Genomic DNA, 18990 nt, shown 5'->3' on the forward strand with positions numbered 1-18990 from the left:
TATTAGGGGAACCAGCATTTATCCCTGAGTAGCTCCCTGGAGTTATTCAGCCCAGGGAATTATTCAGACAAGCTAATCACATTTTCCCTTGGAAGCCAGGGGCCACCCATCCTCTTGTTACCACAAACCCTATGGTCCTGGTTCTGCACTCTGCTCAATCCCTGTAGGGTCCCGTGTGACATTCGAGGTCCTCCCCCGGGGGCGTGAGTTCCTATGACTAATTAACGCTGGTAATGTCACCTGTCTGGTGCCAGGTATCTCATGCTTGGCCATCCCCACAACCACAGGGTAGGAATCTCCCTGGCATCAATGGGGTGGGGAGGAGTGATTAGGACGCGCAGGAGCACTCACATGAAGACCAGGTGCTCCCAGCGTCTCAGCTCCGCCTGCTCCTCCGTGGCGGCCTCAGGAGCATCGTCCTTCAGTCTCTGCCTCACGCTCTGGACACCCTCCTGGCCCCTGTCCCTCTCCTCCCCCTCCAGCTGCTCGGCCCGCACGGCCATCTCCTTGCCGTGCTCCTCCAGGATCTGCTGTAGGAAGAGCCAGGGCACGCTGCGCTTGAGCAGCTCCTGGGTCATGGCTGAGTTCTGCAGGCGCCGCAGCTCGTCGGTGGCCTTCTCAAACAGCGAGAGGGTCAGGGCCCTGAGATCGTCCAGGGCAGCCTGGTCCAGACGCTCCTGCAGCTCCTCCAGGGCGGCGCCCTGCTCCTCCATCAGGCTCCTCCACTGGCGCAGGTACTGGCCGGCATCCTCAACCGCTTGGAAGGCCTCGCTGATGGAGAGCTGCTCCCTCCGCTGCTCCCGGTGCTGGAGTTTCAGAAAAGAAAATTAAGTGGGGGCAGGGCTTGGCGGGTACAGCCCTTTGGCTGAAACACTTTGGTGCAGGAGGCACAGAATGTTTATAGCCTTTGCCCCAACAATCTCACATTTGGAAAGTTATTCTGTTTATTATTTATTTATTTATTTATTTATTTATTTTTTAGATGGAATCTCGCTCTGTCGCCCAGGCTGGAGTGCAGTGGTGCGATCTTGGTTCACTGCAACCTCCACCTCCTGGGTTCAAGCAATTCTTGTGCCTCAAACACCCAAGTAGTTGCAATTATAAGCACGTGCACCGTGATGCCAGGCTAATTTTTTAAAAAATTAATTTATTTTATTTTAAAATTTATTATTTATTTATTTATTTTTGAGATAGGGTCTCCTTCTGTCGCCCAGGCTGCAGTACAGTGGCACTACCTTGGCTCACGGCAACCTCCGCCTCCCAGGTTCAAGTGATTCTACTGCCTCAGCCTCCCCAGTAGCTGGGATTACAGGTGTGTTCCACCACACTCAGCTAATTTTTGTATTTTTTATAGAGTTGGGGTTTCACCATGTTGGCCGAGCTCCTCTTGAACTCCTGACCTCAAGTGATCTACTCACCTCAGCCTCCTAAAGCGCTGGGATTATAGCTGTGAACCATTGCGCCAGGTCTAGAAAGTTACTGTTTTTTAAAAAAAATGCGGTAGAATCCTTATGTATTCACCATTCATTAAACATGTATTTATTGAGTAGGTAAAGCCCAGGAGACAGACTGCCTGGGTTCGGGTCCTGGGTCCCCCATTCACAAGCTGAGTCATCCAAAGCAGGTATTTTACCCTCTCTGTGCCTCCATTTCCCTATCTGATTGGTAAAATGGGGACAATAATAGGACCTCCCTTTCAGAATAGTTGTGAGGATTATGTGAGTTACTTCACACACGTACAGCTCATAGAAAAGTGCCTGACATAGTTTATGCCAATAAATATCTGTTAGTGTTATTACTATGTGCTAGGTACACAGGATCTGCAAGCTATAATATTATAAAGGGAAATCAAAAAGCTAAGATCATTGAGAGACAACTTAAATGAGGAGGTCAGCGAAGCTTTTAAGGAAGAAGATCTAAGTGAGACCTAAGGAAGGAGGTCTCATCTGAATCAGGTTAAGAAATGGGGAAATGGCCGGGCGCGGTGGCTCAAGCCTGTAATCCCAGCACTTTGGGAGGCCGAGACGGGCGGATCACGAGGTCAGGAGATCGAGACCATCCTGGCTAACACGGTGAAACCCCGTCTCTACTAAAAAATACAAAAAACTAGCTGGGCGAAGTGGCGGGTGCCTGTAGTCCCAGCTACTCGGGAGGCTGAGGCAGGAGAATGGCGTGAACCTGAGAGGAGGAGCTTGCAGTGAGCTGAGATTCGGCCACTGCACTCCGGCCTGGGTGACAGAGCAAGACTCCGTCTCAAAAAGAAAAAAAAAAAAAAGAAATGGGGAAAGAACATTCCTGGGAGAAAGAACAGTTGGTGCAAAGGCCCCATGGTGGGAAAAAAAATTGAGATGCATAAAGATGTCCATTATGGTGCTCTTTATAACAGTGGGTCCACAGATAGTCTCAGCTCTTTTTTTTTTTTTTTTTTTTGAGAGGGAGTCTGGCTCTGTGGCCCAGGCTGGAGTGCAGTGGTGCAATCTCGGCTCACTGCAAGCTCCGCCTCCCGGGTTCACGCCATTCTCCTGCCTCAGCCTCCTGAGTAGCTGGGACTACAGGTGCCCGCCACCGCACCCGGCTAATTTTTTGTATTTTTTAGTAGAGACGGGGTTTCACCGTGTTAGCCAGGATGGTCTCGATCTCCTGACCTCGTGATCCGCCCGCCTTGGCCTCCCAAAGCACTGGGATCACAGGTGTGAGCCACTGTGCCCGGCCTCTCAGCTCTATTTTGAGAGAACATAAGATGCTCTTCCAAAGTAAGAACTCAATAAATGTTAGCACCAACCATTATCATTAGTCACTCAAACCAGCACTCCTATTTCCTATCCCATGCAGACATTACTAGTATACCATAACCAGTGTTTATGGGTCCTGGTGACCAGAGAGTGTCAATTCATTCATTCTACAAATATGTATTGAGCACCTACCAGGTGTCTGGCAGTGTTCTCAACAGTGGGGATGCAACCTAAGTTTTTGCCTTCACGGAGCTACATCCTAATTCTGGGCCACTTGTAATGTTTATCAACAGTAGCTGCAAGAAATAATAGTCACAGAAGACTGCCAGAATCTCCTATAGGATGTGGAGTTCATCCTTCTTTCTAGACACTGACCTTCAGGCAAGACAGTAGGGAAATGGAGCCCTGGGCCCCACTGTTTTAATCCCTTAACCAGTGGCTCAGAGATGAATGGTGTGATGCTCAAAGATGGGGTATGCATCAATGATCAAGGTCAGAATCACGGCTTTCTGTTGGGTTCCAAACTTAGTAATAAAGAGCAGAGTTTCCATTGATCAAATTTGAAAGTTATTATTCATCCCCTCCCTGCAAATCATACCAACCAACTACTTGGGTGTCACCCTGCATGCCCTATACATTCCCTGAATCTGTCCTTATCCCCTGTACTCAGGGGTCTGCGCCAGTTTAGGCCTTCATTCGCTCACACCTGGACAAGTACCAGAACCTCCCACGGGGTTTATATTCCCAGGTTCCTCAACTCCATCTGACAAGGTGCTCACCTCAGCTTCCTAAATCACAGATCTGATGTCTCTCTCACCTCCTGAAGACCCTTCGACATTCCTCAGTATCCCTGGATGGAGGGTAACCCCTTAGCCCAGCACACCATGCCCCCATTGACATGCTGCTGCATTCCCTTCTGGGGCCTACCCTAGTCCCTCTGCACACTCCAGCCTCATCATATTCTTAGAGTCCCCAAATACATGCCATGCATGCCACTTACTAGATAATTGACCTTGACCACACACACACACACAAACCCAGTGGTATCTCCCTCATAGGGTTAATGTAAAGATTAAACAAGATATCTTATATAACATGCTTAGCACAGTGCTAAGTAAGCACCCAACAAATGTTAGCACCTACCATCATCATTAGTCACTCAAACCAGTATCAGGAGAAGCCCACGCCTGATATTCAACGTGGGTTCTTTTCTATTTCCCTAAGTGTCGGCCGGCCTGAGAAACAAAGGGAAAGAGTGCAAAACAGAGAGATTTTAAAGCTGGGTGTCTGGGGGAGATATCACATGTCAGCAGGATCCGTGATGCCTCCTGAGCCATAAAACCAGCAAGGTTTTATTAGTGATTTTCAAAACGGGTGGGAGTGTATGAATAGGATGTGGGTCTCAGAGATCACATGCTTCACAAGGTAAAGCAAATGCAACCAGGGCAAGATCACAGGACCACAGGACGGGGAGAAATTAAAATTGCTAATGAAGTTTTGGGCACGCATTGTCATTGATAACATCTTACCAGGAGATAGGGTTTGAGAGCAGATAACTGGTCTGACCAAAATTTATTAGGTGGGAATTTCCTCGGCCTAATAAGCCTGGGAGCGCTACAGGAGACCGGGGCTTATTTCATCCCTTTGTCTACAACCGTAAAAGATAGCTGCCCCCAAAGCAGCCATTTTAGAGGCCTACCCTCAGGGGCGCATTCTCTTTCTCAGGGATGTTCCTTGCTGATAAAAAGAATTCAGTGATATTTCTCCTATTTGCTTTTGAAAGAAGAGAAATATGACTCTGTTCCGTCTGGCTCACCGGCAGTCAGAGTTTAAGGTTATCTCCCTTGTTCCCTGAACACTGCTGTTATCTTGTTCTTTTTCCAAGGTGCCCCAGATTTCATATTGTTCAAGCACAAATGCTCTACAAACAATTTGTGCAGTTAACACAATCCTCACAGGGTCCTGAGGCGGCATACATCCTCCTCAGCTTACAAAGATGACCGGATTAAGAGACTAAAGTAAAGACAAGCATAGGAAATCACAAGGGTATTGATTGGGGAAGTGACAAGTGTCCCTGAAATCTTCACAATTTATGTTCAGAGACTGCAGTAAGGACAGGAATAAGAAATTATAAAAGTATTAATTTGGGGAACTAATAAATGTCCACGAAATCTTCACAATTATGTTCTTCTGCCGCGGCTTCAGCCGGTCCCTCTGTTCGGGGTCCCTGACTTCCCGCAACAAACCAGCACTCCTAATTCCCCTGTCCATGCAGACATTACTAGTCTACCATGATCCTCTGCTGTGCTTGGGCTGGATAAGAACTGTAGCATCCTGCTGAACACAGCATTCCGAAAAGTCGCTACCAATCAACAGTAGATGGCACATCATGGTGCCTGCCCAGCTGCCCTTCTGATCCTAGTGCATCAATGGCAATGTCTGGCACAGTACCTCCACTTGATAGGTATTAGAAAGTGCTTATGCAAAGAATAAATAGCATCATGCCTTATATACCTTTTGTAGCAACTCTCGTCTTCTCTTAGTTATTAATTTTTGCTGGAGTTTTTTCTTTTCCTGCTTTAAGTCATTGTCCAACTTCTGCTTGATTGAAAAGACTTCTGTCTGAGCCCGCTCCAATAGCATTTCCATTTGGTCTTCATCCAGGTACCCTGCTCTAGATGGAAAGGATGTAAAGTTAGGAATGTGGTCTCCAAACTCACTTGTAGCTTAACTGCTATTGTGCCTGAGCACTCATCTCCATATTAGTTTGGTTTGAATCAGAAAATCTTTACCCTCCAGAAGAATTAGGAGAATGGGCAGCAAAGACATTATTAAAGTACTAGCAGCGTAAGGGCAGAGAAAGCTCAACACAAGAGAGACGTTATTAGGGTGGAAGTGGGCAAGAGTTCTGGGAGAAAGTAACATTTGAGAGGACCACTCTGGTGCAGACAGAAGTTTCCAAGGGGAGATGGTGGATTAAAAATCCTGGTGGATTAAAAATCCAGAACAGCACAAACAAAGTCAAAGAGGCAAAAGCAGGGAATCCTCTGTGTGACAGTTAATTTTATGGACCAATTTGATGGGCCCAGATGAAATGTTCTTTCTGGGTGTGCTGTGAGGGTGCTTCCAGTGGAGGTCAGCATTTGAATCAGTGGACTCAGTAAAGCAGATGGGCCTCCCCAGTGTGAGCGGGCATCATCCAATATGCTGAGGTCCTGAATAGAACACAGAGGCAGAGGAAAGAGGAATCTGTCCCTTTTTTTTCTGCCTTACAGCTTACAGTGGCACCTCTCATCTCATCTTCTCCTGCCCTTGGACTGGGACTTACACCAGCAGCTCCCTCTGGTTCTCAGGCCTTCAGATTTGGACTGAATTACAGCCTTGGCTTTCCTGGATCTCCGGCTTGCAGGCAGCAGACAAGGGGATTTCTCAACCTCCATAATTGCTTGAGCTAGTTCCTATTTATATAGGAAGCTATTTGTATGGCAAGCTGGAAACAGCAGACGATGCTGTCTATATGTTTATATATCCTGTTGGTTCTGTTTCCCTGGAGCACCCTGACAAGTACATTCTGCTACTAGCATCACCACTATCATTCCTAGACTGCCTGCATCCCTGGGCTGAGTCCCCAGCTTGGCCCAGGGAAGACTCTCAACGGAGGTTCCTTGAAGGAATGAACAGGTGAAGGATAATTATGTCTTTTAAAATAGAATTTGAAAGGAAGAGATGAAGCATCTTTCCCTGGTGACTGCTCACAACCAGCTGGTGGGCCCTTAATTTCAAGGCAAAGAACTGTTTCTTTCACTTGAGTGCAAATTAAAATCAGGAATGCCAAGTAAATTGCAGTGATAAATTCATTAGCATCTTTAGGTGGGGAGTGTCTGCATAATTTGCACCTTACCAAATCCTCATTAAACAGAGCAGGAGAGGGTCAAAGTCCCAATAAGGTTACTTAAGTAGCAGAACCACAGTAAAACAACAGATTGTCATAAGAAAGCCATTTTATAGTCATGTCCCTATTCATTTCAGAGCTTCCTGTAACCTAAAAGAATAAATTTTGTTCTTTACAATTAAGTCACCTCAAAGAATAGCTGAGAAGGAATGCTGGAGAGAGGCAAGGGATGGCACTTAGAACTCTGTGACATCACCATATACCTGACCACACGGAATCCCAGGTGCTGCTCTGAAAAGCCATTTGGAATCCGAGACAAGCATCTCTGTGTTTGTATTTAGTGTCAAAGGTGAATGCAAGAGCCAGCAGCGTGCTAGATCTTAAAGAGAAGTAGGCTCTTCCATCACATGGTCGACGTGAGCCTCATCACTGATTTCTCCAGAATATGTTGTTGGGATTCTGCTTCAGAATAATCCTGTGTGGGGACGTGTAGCTACATCAAAATTGGCCATGAGGGGGGTTCATTATACAGTTGTCTAGACTATTGCATATGCTTTTAAAATTCTGTAACACAAAGGATTTTTACAAGATAATTCTTCTTTAGAAATAATAAGTGAGGAGCAGTCAGCACATATGCTGAATAAACAGAAGTAGTAGGTCTCCAGTGAGGAAGGTTTGTGTCAGGCAGTTCATTTGTGCCATGGTGTGAATGTCACCTCCAAAACTAGAAATTTAATTGCCATTGTGACAGTATTAAGAGACGGGACTTTTATGAGATGACTAGGTCATGAGGGATCCACCCTCATGAATGGATTAATGCCATTTCTGTGTTAGTTATCACAGGAGTTTGACCCCGTTTTTCACTCTGTCTCACACATGCACTTCCTCCCACATGATGCCTTTCTACCATGTTATGATGAAGTAAGAAGGCCCTCATTAGATCTTGAACTTCCCAGCCTCTAGAACTGTGAACCAAATATATCTCTCCTATTTATAAATTACCCAGTCTGTGGTATTCTGTCATAGCAGCAGAAAACAGACTAAGACAACTTGCACTGTTGGGACAGTGTTGGGTGGTACCTCTCATGCTTCTGAATGAGGTGAGTCAGCTGGGCTGCAGCGGTGCTCAGAAGGCCCTGCACACGGGTCTCTGATGACTGGAGGTTCTGAACCAGATATTCCCTGTGGCCAAACCTTTTACTTAGATGATACCTCTTACTAGCCTGGAAAAAGTCCATTAACTCTTCTACATTCTCCTGTCAATAAAAAAAAAAAAATCAAGAAAATATGCCTAATTAAAATTTAGAGCATAATCTTTCTAGACATTTAAAATATTATTTTTCCTTTTATAAGAAAAACACAAGAAAAGAAACATGACAATTAACACCTTTAACTTCCCTGCCTATAACAAAGGCTTATGAGAAAATTACACACAATTAAGAAATGAGGGCTTTGAAAAGATGCATTCTAGACCCAGATGGTAAAGAGTTAACAAAACAACTTTACTGCTCTGTAGAACATAAATTTCACTTATTCATTTATCCTTCATCCATGCACACACCCCTCCCACCTGTGGAGTTCCCACAAGTGCTGAGCACCAGGAGGACGTGCTAAAGTTCTGGGATAAGTCAGCCATCAGCCCAACCCCAAGGAGCTCCCATCACCACAGAGAAGACAAGACCAGGGTGGGCACAAAGAAAGCAAGAAAGTTTTCCCTCAGCCTGCAAAATGAACAAAACCCAACCAAATACAGGAGAGTAATAACCTAGCTAATGTGAGGTGTGTTCTCTGGACCTAACACTGGGCCAAGAGTGTTTCATGTCCCATCTAACTTAACCTAGGGAGACAGTACTATTATTCCCATTTCACAGATGAGGAAACTGAGTCCACATCAGACAAAAGGCTGAGCAGGGATTTGAACTCAGCAGTCTAATTCCAGGACCTGTGCTCTAACATCATAATAGGCTGCTTCCAAAAATCCCACTTTAACCAGAGGCATAGTAATTAGACCAGGAACATCAGTAGAACTACTCTATGGACTGGCTTGGTTGTCCTTTTTCCATCTGTGGAAGTATCACCCATACAATGGATAAGCAAAAGTGTCAACGCTTTGTTCAATGGGGAACATACGACGGCATGGACGTTCTCCTTTCCACATAAGAGCTGTAACATCTCCACATCTCGGCACTTGGGAATTAGCACCATCCAGTCGTTGAAAAGCTGCGTGGTCAGTCAGGTGTGGCTTCACACACACTAGCATCTCCCTAAGAGCCACTGGCACCAGAATCCATACAATAGGAAGGTTGTGGCAATGCTCCGGTTCTCCACGGAATGGGATCCATGCGTGTTGGTTGATGGGTCGTAAGGAAATTCAGAATTGGCATCCTTAAATACTCTCATAGCTCTGGTCAAAAAAGCTTGTATGGTAGTACTGTTATCACCTGTGGAGTTACTTCTTCCGGCATAATATCATTCACAATAGCACGCATTCTTTTTAACTTGAGTGCTCTGGTACTGAGAGTCAGCCATTGCTCACCATGAGAGTAAAATGACAACAACTCTGTAAATATCTAAGTAATGCCATGATGTCTGAATACCAAGCTAGGAATATGACAGAATTCGTGCTTTATGTGCGTATATAAATCTAAGAAAAACCTAGATTAAATGGAGCGGGGAGCTCGTTCTCTTTACGTCCTGGGTGCCTTCTGGGAGGGAGAGGCTTGTGATGATTACTAGGTCTCCTCCTGGGACGGCCCTAATGTCTTAGTCCTCATGCACTCAACTTGGTGCTGGCTGCAGGTCCCTGGAGGATGGGCAGGGCCAGCCTTTGTCTATGTCAGTAGTTGGGAGAATGCTAAGAACCTGCTCACAGATGCAGGGACGGCCGCCTGTGCGCGCACCTCCTCTGGATGTTCCAGTTCATCTTTCGCCACTGTCTTAACAATGGAGTAACAAAGCCTGGTCGTTAAGCCCTGATTCCCCCTAGGTGGATGTGGCTCATTCTGCTATGGGTGGAGTCTGTCCTTCTAGTACAAACAGAGAATTTCACAGTGGGAAAATTCACCAGCAAGCCAACTTTCTGGAACGATTTTCACTTATAAAGATAAAAATGAGATAGCAGTGTCCACTACATCAGAAAAAGCACTGCTCAAGAACCACAGGGATGCACTCATGACTGTGAACACATTACTAGACTGAGGAACGAATCAACCCCTGTGGACCTGACTCTGCCAGATGCTGCTCCAAGGCCTCCAGCACTATTCAAAGGTACCCTTGCTGTTTTAGAAACAGAGGTTGGCTCAAAACCTGGAAGAGGCCGCCTGTCTAAACAATGACATTTGTATTTCTCAAACATCTGACATTCGAGATAGAAAGTTCCACACAGTAAAATAAGAGTGTGCTCACAATCACCCTTACCATCAGCTACAGCAAGCTGTCAGCACCAGGGATAGTGCTGGAGCCAAACAACAAAGTGCATTCTTGTAAAGCAGTGATGTCACTCTGTGTGCCTGTGTGTGCATGCACTTGTGCACGTAAAATACCTCACACAGGCCTCCTAAGAAATTCCACAGTGATGTGCACAGTTTCAGATAGACTATTTTTACTACTGCCTAAGAAATTATTCTGTTGGACTAACAACATTCTCACTCAAGCTGACATGCAAAAATACACAAATCCCTCCAAGTAAATCCAGGCACAGATACTAAACCCTACATTTACATCGATACATGCACACATACATGCATATATATATATACACACACGCACATATATATATATATATGTATTTATTTTGAGACAGGGTCTGGCTTTGTCACCCAGGCTGGAGCACAGTGGAGCTATCATGGCTCACTGCAGCCTCAATCTCCTGGGCTCAAGCAATCCTCCCATCTTGGCCTCCCAAAGTGCTGGAAGCCACCAAGCCTGGCCTATATTTATTTTCCACTGCTATATACATTAAACATATGTTATGCCAAGCACTAACTTTCCATGAGTCAGCTCATCAAATTTTCATCACACCGTTGCGAGTGTGGGCATTCTATCACACTCATCTTATAGGTGAGGAAACTCAAAGAAGTGAGGTAACTTGCTCAAGTTCACGCAGTAGACCGGCGGTGGAACTGAAATTCGAATCCAGGTTAGCCTGAGTTCAAGACCTGTACTCCAAGCCACCATTTTCCCTGCTTACTGGAAACCCACACATCAAGAAATAGAAGAGAAAGCTCACTAGTGCACAGTACAAAGGAGAGGCAGGACTGAACTCTGAGAGAGGAGACACTTACTGAAACAATTAAGAAAAATTACTTTTCCATCACAGCCAGGCTGATTTGAGGCATTACCTGTATTTTAGAATAATTTTGCAGCAGCGTTTTAGCCGCCTCTGGCTTCAATTCCCCTTTCAAAATAGCACTTTTTATCTGGGTAAAAAAGATACGGTGCAGTTCGTTTCTCTGGAAAACAGCTAGCTGTCTGTGAGCTTTGGCAAAGTCTTCTTCTTGCTGCAAAGCGAGAGACTTCCTCAAGTGCTCCTGTTCCAGGCCATGGAGGGTCCGCAGAAGGCTGTTGCACTCTACAGCAGACTGGAGAGAGGAGAGGGAGCGTGTGAGAAACTGACACACTGAACATGCACCTACATGTGCATGCAATGCAGTGTGTACAGGCACATGTGCACACACAATGTGTACATGAACACACAGGTGCATGCACATATGCATGACAATATATATACACATGCACGTGCAGTATGCGCACGCATATCTGTGCACATGCACACATGCAATGTGTAATGCAATGTACACACATGCAATATGCACACGCACACATGTGCACACACAGAACATGCACACACACAAGGCACAAGTACATGTGCACACACAGCATATACACACACAGCAAAAACAACGTGCACACATAGACATACACACACAGTACCAAGCTGACAATAATGAAGTTACTAAGCCCTGGAATATGCTGTTCCAACCTGTCCCCCCCTGTTATCTAAATATTTTCTAGAATAATCTTAAAGCAGAATATTTACAGGGGTGGAAATGTGCAAATCAAACTGCTAGAAAATAGCCTGTAAAAAATGGAACTTTTTTTTAAAAATGGAAATCTCTTCACTATCAATGGATCATGCTGTCAGGTTCACAAGATTATTTCCCCTGTCTTTCATTCTCAACTTCGCTGAAGAGAAAAATACCAGCAATCAGGCCCAAGTGGAGATCCTCTGGGTAAGGAGAAGCAAAAGAGGCGTTAAGAAATGGCTGCTTGGATGCCTGCATAGCATGAGGTCCTGCATGGGGAAAGAAAGGAAGCTTACCTCTACTCAGCTCCTGATGCATTTGCATACAGCCTCCCCGCAACTTCTCAGTAAGACTCATGCCCTCAGAGGGAGCTGCTCTTCACTCCACATGGGTAGGCGGGATTCTAGAATGGACCCTGAGTCCCAGTCCCCAATACACACGCCACATAAATTCCCGCCCTTTGAGCATGGGAATAAATCTGATTAAGTCACTCCTGTGGTTGGTTTACATTATATGGCAAAGCTGAGGGTGTCTTGATGATGTAATTAAGGTCACTAATCAGTTGACTTTGAATTAATCAAAATGAAGACTCTTCTGGGTGGGCCTGACTCCTTAAAAGCACTGGAACCTTCCTAAAGACAGAGACCGTCTCCTGCTGGCTTTGAAGAACCAAGCAGCCATGCTGTAAACTGTCTACGTAGAAGGGAAACTTCTAGGAGCTGAGGGCCTCAGTCTTGTACCCACAAAGAAGTGAATTCTGCAAACAGCTTGAATGAGCTTGGACCAGGACCCCAAGCTCCAGAGGAGAATGCAGCCCGGCCAAGACCTTGATTGCCAGCCTGCAACACCCTGAGCATAGGTCACAGTGAAGCTGTGCCCGGACTCCTGACCATGGACACTGAGACAGTGTTACTCAATGTGTGTGGTTGGTTAGGCAGGAATAGAAAACGGACACCCTCCATTTTATAGGAGAAGAAACACAGCTGAGAGAAGGGAAGAGTTTTCCCAAATTCTCACTCATGCTCAGCAGGGGAGGAAGGGTGTTGAAAGCAAGTGTCCAGGCCCCAAGCTCTGAAACTACACAGGCAGTGACAGTGGAGCTTGTTGGTGAAGCGAAGGCAGGGAAAGGCTTACATGTGCAGGAGGCATGGGTACAGCCATCCCAAACGGCCAATAGAGGCCTGGCCTTGGGAAGCAGGCAGGTGTGGCATCATGCCATAGCTGGGCTGAGCAGAGGCCCAGGGAAGGCAGAAGGGGCTCCAGTGCAGAGGGCAAGGGCCAGAGCTCCCTCACGCTAAACAAGGTCGGAATGCTCTATCACCCACCGGAATTCTCTGGTTGCAGTAAATAGCATCACTTGCTCCCCAATTTCCCAAGTCGCAGACCTGCTCACCTCCACTTCCAATAACTCACAGAAGCTCATAAAGGTGATATGCTGATCTCTAGCTTTCTCTGTCTCTCCAGCTCCTTTTACTTACTGTTTGATTTGTTCAGAATCCGGGCCAGAAAGAGAAACATTATTTGGAGCCTTCCAAAGAGGTCCAAGGGCCAACACATGGCATCCCCTGCCCTGCAGGTGCTCACAGCAAAGCCTAGTGGATGACAGCAGGGGCCACAAGGCTAGAAGTCAAAGGTTTTTACATTGCATCCTCTTGGCAACTCTGTCAGGACCCATGCCCATACTAACAGTTTGCCTTGCCCCCCAAAGAACAATTCAGTCTTTTAAAAAGCTGATTTCATAACAAAGGATTAGATTCGACAAAATGAGTCACTCTATATCAGAGAAATGGTATTCACAACTGACTTGATCTAAATCAAAGGATGCAATTCACCAACAACCAGGAGGGTGTCAGGACCCTGAGTCTGGGCACCGCAGGGGCATTCCGCTACGAACGACTAGCTGGTGCCCAGTTATGTCGGTTCATCCATCAAAGTAACCTTTTTTGGACAGTATAGAATTTGACAAGTCACAAACTTCAATTTATTCTAATTAATAGAAATGAAATAAGGGGTAATTTCCATTTAGCTTCTCACAGACAAGATAAAAAGCAGACACACACAAATCCTAAAATAAAACTTTGGGGCTTTTTAGAATTATATGTCTGCAGAAGAATAAAGTATGAGGCAATAATGTATTTGTGCCATAGTGAAACACTCTCTAAAATACATGTGGACAGGACTCTCATGCCCACTCCGAATGGGAGTTCAGAGCCTTGCAGATGCTAGTTCCACCCCTGACCTAGTTCAACCTCCTGTGACAGAGATGAGAAAACTAAGCCCTAAAGCAGGAGAGGTACACCCCCGGGCCTGCCAAGTAGGGGAGGTCATGTTTGCAAACTAGTGAAGCTGCCTGATGTGACAGGCACTAGGAAGTACTAGCGACTGGGACAAAGAGCAAGCCCTGCCTGTAGGGGCAGCCTCTATCCCGTCCACCAAAGGGCTCCGCAGGAATACGGACGTAACACAGCTCAGTCTTCCCATCCTTTAGTTGGAAATCTGGGTTTTCTTATATAACAGTTTATATTTTAAATATTATCAACAAATGTGCTTTTTTTTTTTTTTTTTTTTTTTTTTGAGATAGAGTCTCACTCTTCCACCCAGGCTGGAGTGAAGTGCTTTGATCTTGGCTCACTGCAACTGACGCCCTCCGGGTTCAAGTGATTCTCCTGCCTCAGCCTCCCGAGTGGCTGGGATTACAGGCGTCCACCACCATGCCCAGCTAATTGTTGTATTTTTAGTAGAGACAGGATTTTACCATGTTGGCCAGGCTGGTCTCAAACACCTAACCTCAGGTAATCCACCTGCCTCGGCCTCCCAAAGTGTTGGCATTACCACACCTGGCCACAAATGTGCATTATAAAGGAATGTGAAAGTAATGATTACTCACCCCCAACACCTTATTGAACTTCTTAATAAAATAGACTTCAGGGAGATAAGGCACATGTATCCTATGGTTTCCAACACCTAGAAAAGCAAGTGTCCCATGCAGGGAGTGTCCCATGGAGGGAGTTGGGGGGATAAACCTGAAGGGAGGGTACAGAAGTTCCAGTGTGAGAAGCACAGGCCTGCATCAGGCTGGCTGGAGCAGCTGCTGTGCATAATACTGACTCTACAGCATTACAAAGTGAAATCCCGCTCAAAAGCCTTGACTGTGCTGTCATACTCCCCGTACTCAACTTAGCAAGACAGGCACATTGTAAAAATATTTTATAAAAACAAATAATCAGAAACAGTGAAAATGTCAGAATTCTTGTGCTGAAGGAATCTCTTCCTTTAGGACAAAGACTCACACAGGGGTTAGAAAGCCTCAGGCAGCCCAGGACAAGACATCTACTGGGCCTCCACTTTAAGTGGCAGAAAAGCAGCGGGGAGAGCCTGGGTAGAGAAGACGAACCCCAGAGGCAGGACCCAGCTCTGAACCGGATGCAGGAAGCTGGATTGCCAGTCACTTCCCCTCTGGGCTTCGGTTTGCCCACCTTCAAGTAGAAAGAGTTCACATTCTGTGTTCTATGCCACGGGCATCTTTAAAAATTACATTCAGTTATGAATCATAGTAAACCCTTGTCCAGGGTTGACTCTGTGCCGAGCAATGGTTGAGATACTATATGAGAATTAACTTACTTATTCTCACAACAGCCCTCTAAGACCTCAGGTTTCGTGATTATCCCTGTCTTAAGGATGGGGAAAGGAGACCCAGGGTGACTGGGCAATGTGCCTACTGGAGGAAAAGGGTGAGGAAATAATCCCCAGCTACCTGCCATCCGTGCCTATATCCCCCAATACTCTCCCCAGGGCTTCTCAATGGAGAAATGCTTTGAGAATTATAAGGCATTATATATGCATTTAAATATTATAATATGAACACATTTCAGCTCTCCACTAATTACAGTCAGCTCTCTGTATCTGTGGGTTCTACACCCATGGATATAACCACCTGCAGGTCAAAAATTTCTGTGTGTATTGAACATATACAGACTTTTTTTTTCTTGTTATTCCCTAAACAACACAGTACTATTTTTTATACAGCACTTATATAAACTACTTATAACTGTATAACATTTATATCACATTAAGTATTACAAGTAATAGAGATGATTTAAAGTATACAGGAGCATTTGTGTACGTTATGTGCAAATTTGACACCATTTTATAACAGAGACTTGAGAATTTGTGGATTTTGGTATCCATGGGGTGGGACGGTGGGGAGGGTCCTGGAACCAATGCTTCCTGGGTATCGAGGGAGGGATGACTGTACTTTACTCAGTATCGTACTAAACTTTACTCAGTATTGTACTAAACTTTACTCAGGAAAGCTGATACTGCTCCTTTTGCTTTTCTTTTTTTAAAACCAATTCTTGGTGGAATAATACATCCAAAATATTTTTATGTATTTTATTTAAAGATGACTATAACACATGATGGATAATTATAAAGTAGTCTGTGGTTTTGTGAGATGGAATCACTTGCATGGACTGGAAGGAAATCAGTTCTATTAAATTCTGCAGCTCAGATACTATTTCTGGAAACAGACTGGTTCAAATAAGGTGGCTGCTTGTCTTTGAAAAGGGTAACCTAGGAAATCTAGAGTGATGGTGCCCACCCACTGCACGCTGGTGGGCAAGGTGGTGTGGGTGGGAGAGAGGCTGCAGAAAAGTCATGGAGAATACAGGGTGAGGAAGCCCTGAGGAGGAGAAGGACTGTGTGACAGATGGGAGCAGGGCATAGTCCCAGCATCCTGTCCTCATGCTCTCCACATAAAAAAGCATTGCCCCAGGCAATCTTTTGACAGCAAAGGCACTAGAAACATTCTAGATGCCCCATAGGATGGGTTCACATGGGGCACACAGCAGAGGGATGTAACCTCCACTGCAGGAGGGGGCAGTGTGCACAGTGGTTGGGGGTGTGCTGCCGAACATGCGGCTGACTGGCCTCAGGTTGGTGAACCTTCCCCAGCTCAGTTTCCTCACCTGTCAAAGTGAGATCCTCTCAGTCCCCACCTCACTGAGTTGTTGTGAACAATAAAGAGACGGTCAATGGGATGTGCTTAGAATACAGCCAGACACACTGTGCATGCTAAGGAAGAATGAGCTGTTATTTTTATACATCATATTTTGTAAGAGTAGTTAATAAAATCAGCAAATGTGTATACTGTGATGTAAAGTGAAAACAAGAAACATATACAATTATACAAACTGCATAATCCTTACTTTGTAAAAACAAATGGATAAAGCAAAAGGCTAAAATGTATGCTGGCACCTGAGGGCAGCTGTGAAGGCGGCCTGAGCCATCCCTGTATCTCCAGGGTTGGGTATACAGTAGGAACTCAATAATGGGCCGAATGAATGATCCTCTGCCGTTGAGTGGTGGGATGGGCTTCCCCCTCGCTTTTTTTTTTTTTTTTTTTTCAGGGCTTTTTCTTTTTCAGCTTTGGATCTGAAATCAGATAGGCTTTCTGTAAGGAGCCACATTTTAGACTTTGCCATCTGAGGTCTCTGTTACGTATTCTTCTTTTTGTTTGTGTGTTTGATTTTTAAAACCCTTTAAAAATGTAAAAAACATACTAAACTTGTGGGCCACACAAAAACAAGCTGGGCAAGATTGGGCTCGTGGGTCCTTGTTTGCTGACTGCTGCCTTAAGGTACTGTCCAGGCCTCCCTTGTTAAGCATGTATTATTTTTAAAGGTAAAAAAAATTGGCCATGCATGGTGGCTCATGCCTGTAATTCCAGGACTTTGGGAGGCCGAGGTGGGCGGATCATCTGAGGTCAGGAGTTCGAGACCAGTGTGGCCAATGTGGTGAAACCCTGTCTCTACTAAAAATACCAAAATTAGCTGGACGTGGTGGTGGGCGCCTGTAATCCCAGCTACTCGGGAGGCTGAGGCAAGAGAATCACTTGAGCCCAGGAGGTGGAGGTTGCAGTGAGTCAAGACTGCACCACTGCACTCCAGTCTGGGTGACAGAGTGAGACTCTATCTCAAAAAACAACAACAAAAAAAATTGTAACAGATTCTGGAAGGAATCAAAAGAGAGATAATGGGATCATTTAGGGGCCGAATCACCAAACAGTGCACTCAGTACATTCTTCCTAGGGGCCCGGCTCAGGGATGCATGATGTTGACCAGCACAGTCATAGACAGGGCATCAGAGGGCAGTGTCGGCGAGGGAGGTTGCAGTGGACTGAATGGTGACACCCCCACCCCCCAAAAAAGGTATGTCTAGATCCTAACCTCAGGACCTTATTTGGAATAAGGGTCTTTCCACATGAAATTAATTTAAGATCTTATTAGATCATCCTGGATTACTTAGGTGGGACCTAAATTCAATGACAAATGTCCTTATAAGAGACAGGAGATGAGAGGGTTACCCGGGAAAAGGCCACAGGAAGACAGAGCAAAGATTCAAGTGATGCAGCTACAACCCAGGAACACCTGGAGCCACCAGAAGCTGAACCAAACATGGAAGGATCCTACTGACAACTAGATTTTGGACTTCTGGCCTCCAGAACTATTATATAACAGAATAAATTTCTGTTGTTTTAAGCCACTAAATTTGTGGTGATTTATTAGGGCAGCCACAGGAAACTAGGACAGGACAGCCAAAGAGTACACAAGCCACACCCTAAAATGAGATGGTTCTGAAGGCAAGGGAGGCCTCAGGAGCAAGGGAGCAGATGCGGGCAGGACAGTGAGGACCTCGCCCCTTTTCTTTACTGCTCATCCCACATCTGACTACAGATGACCATCTGTGAGTCACGAGCTGTTAACAAGAGAACTGTAGATGGCCACACTCTGCGGAAGGGAAGCTGAGTTCAGAAGCTTGTTCTTAAGCAGTTGGAAGCCCTCCCTAGGGGAGTAAATGTTCAGAACAGGATTTGCAGGCTCAGGTCACATGAACTGAATAAGCCATCTCTTTCACAAAGGAAAACAAAAATCAGGTTTGATTTGGTACATTCAGGAAAAACTCTAGTTCTTTCAAGGCAGCAACTGACACAACTTTTGGAAAAACAAGAGCTGATTTCTGAGCAATCTGGGCCAGCCCTGGGAAGGCTGAGTGATGAGAACTCCAGCTGAGCACTGTGAGCTGAGAGCCTTCTGCAGCCCATGGGCGCCGGGCAGCTGCTTTTCCTACATTGCTTCTCCCACCCACCCTGAGAGGTGGCTGCCATTAGGCTTGTAGTGCCTAATTAAGGCCTTCAGGAGCAGAGCTGGAATGTACTAGACTGTGAGTCCAGGTTTTTCTGACTCTAGAGCCTGTGCTGGAGAGAACTGTAACCTAACAGGCTATAGTCCAGAGGGGGACACACGCACTCTGACATCACAACTTTCTGTGAACCATGCCCTCT

General features: G+C 45.6%; 1 protein-coding gene across 2 annotated transcripts in view; it reads right to left on the reverse strand.

Moving 5' to 3' along the window:
• The window catches only part of EVC2 (EvC ciliary complex subunit 2), a 143792-nt gene that overhangs the window by 56945 nt on the left and 67857 nt on the right, over positions 1–18990 (reverse strand). For both annotated transcript variants that reach the window (XM_009206511.4, XM_017958562.3), the window contains 4 exons: positions 10965–11204; positions 7705–7880; positions 5247–5406; positions 352–806 (listed from right to left, as the gene is read on the reverse strand). In XM_009206511.4, coding sequence (XP_009204775.3) covers positions 352–806; positions 5247–5406; positions 7705–7880; positions 10965–11204 — 1031 coding nt within the window. The remainder of the gene's footprint in view (positions 1–351; positions 807–5246; positions 5407–7704; positions 7881–10964; positions 11205–18990) is intronic.

The sequence above is a fragment of the Papio anubis genome, chromosome 3 (assembly GCF_008728515.1).
Source record: "Papio anubis isolate 15944 chromosome 3, Panubis1.0, whole genome shotgun sequence".
NCBI lineage: Eukaryota > Metazoa > Chordata > Mammalia > Primates > Cercopithecidae > Papio > Papio anubis.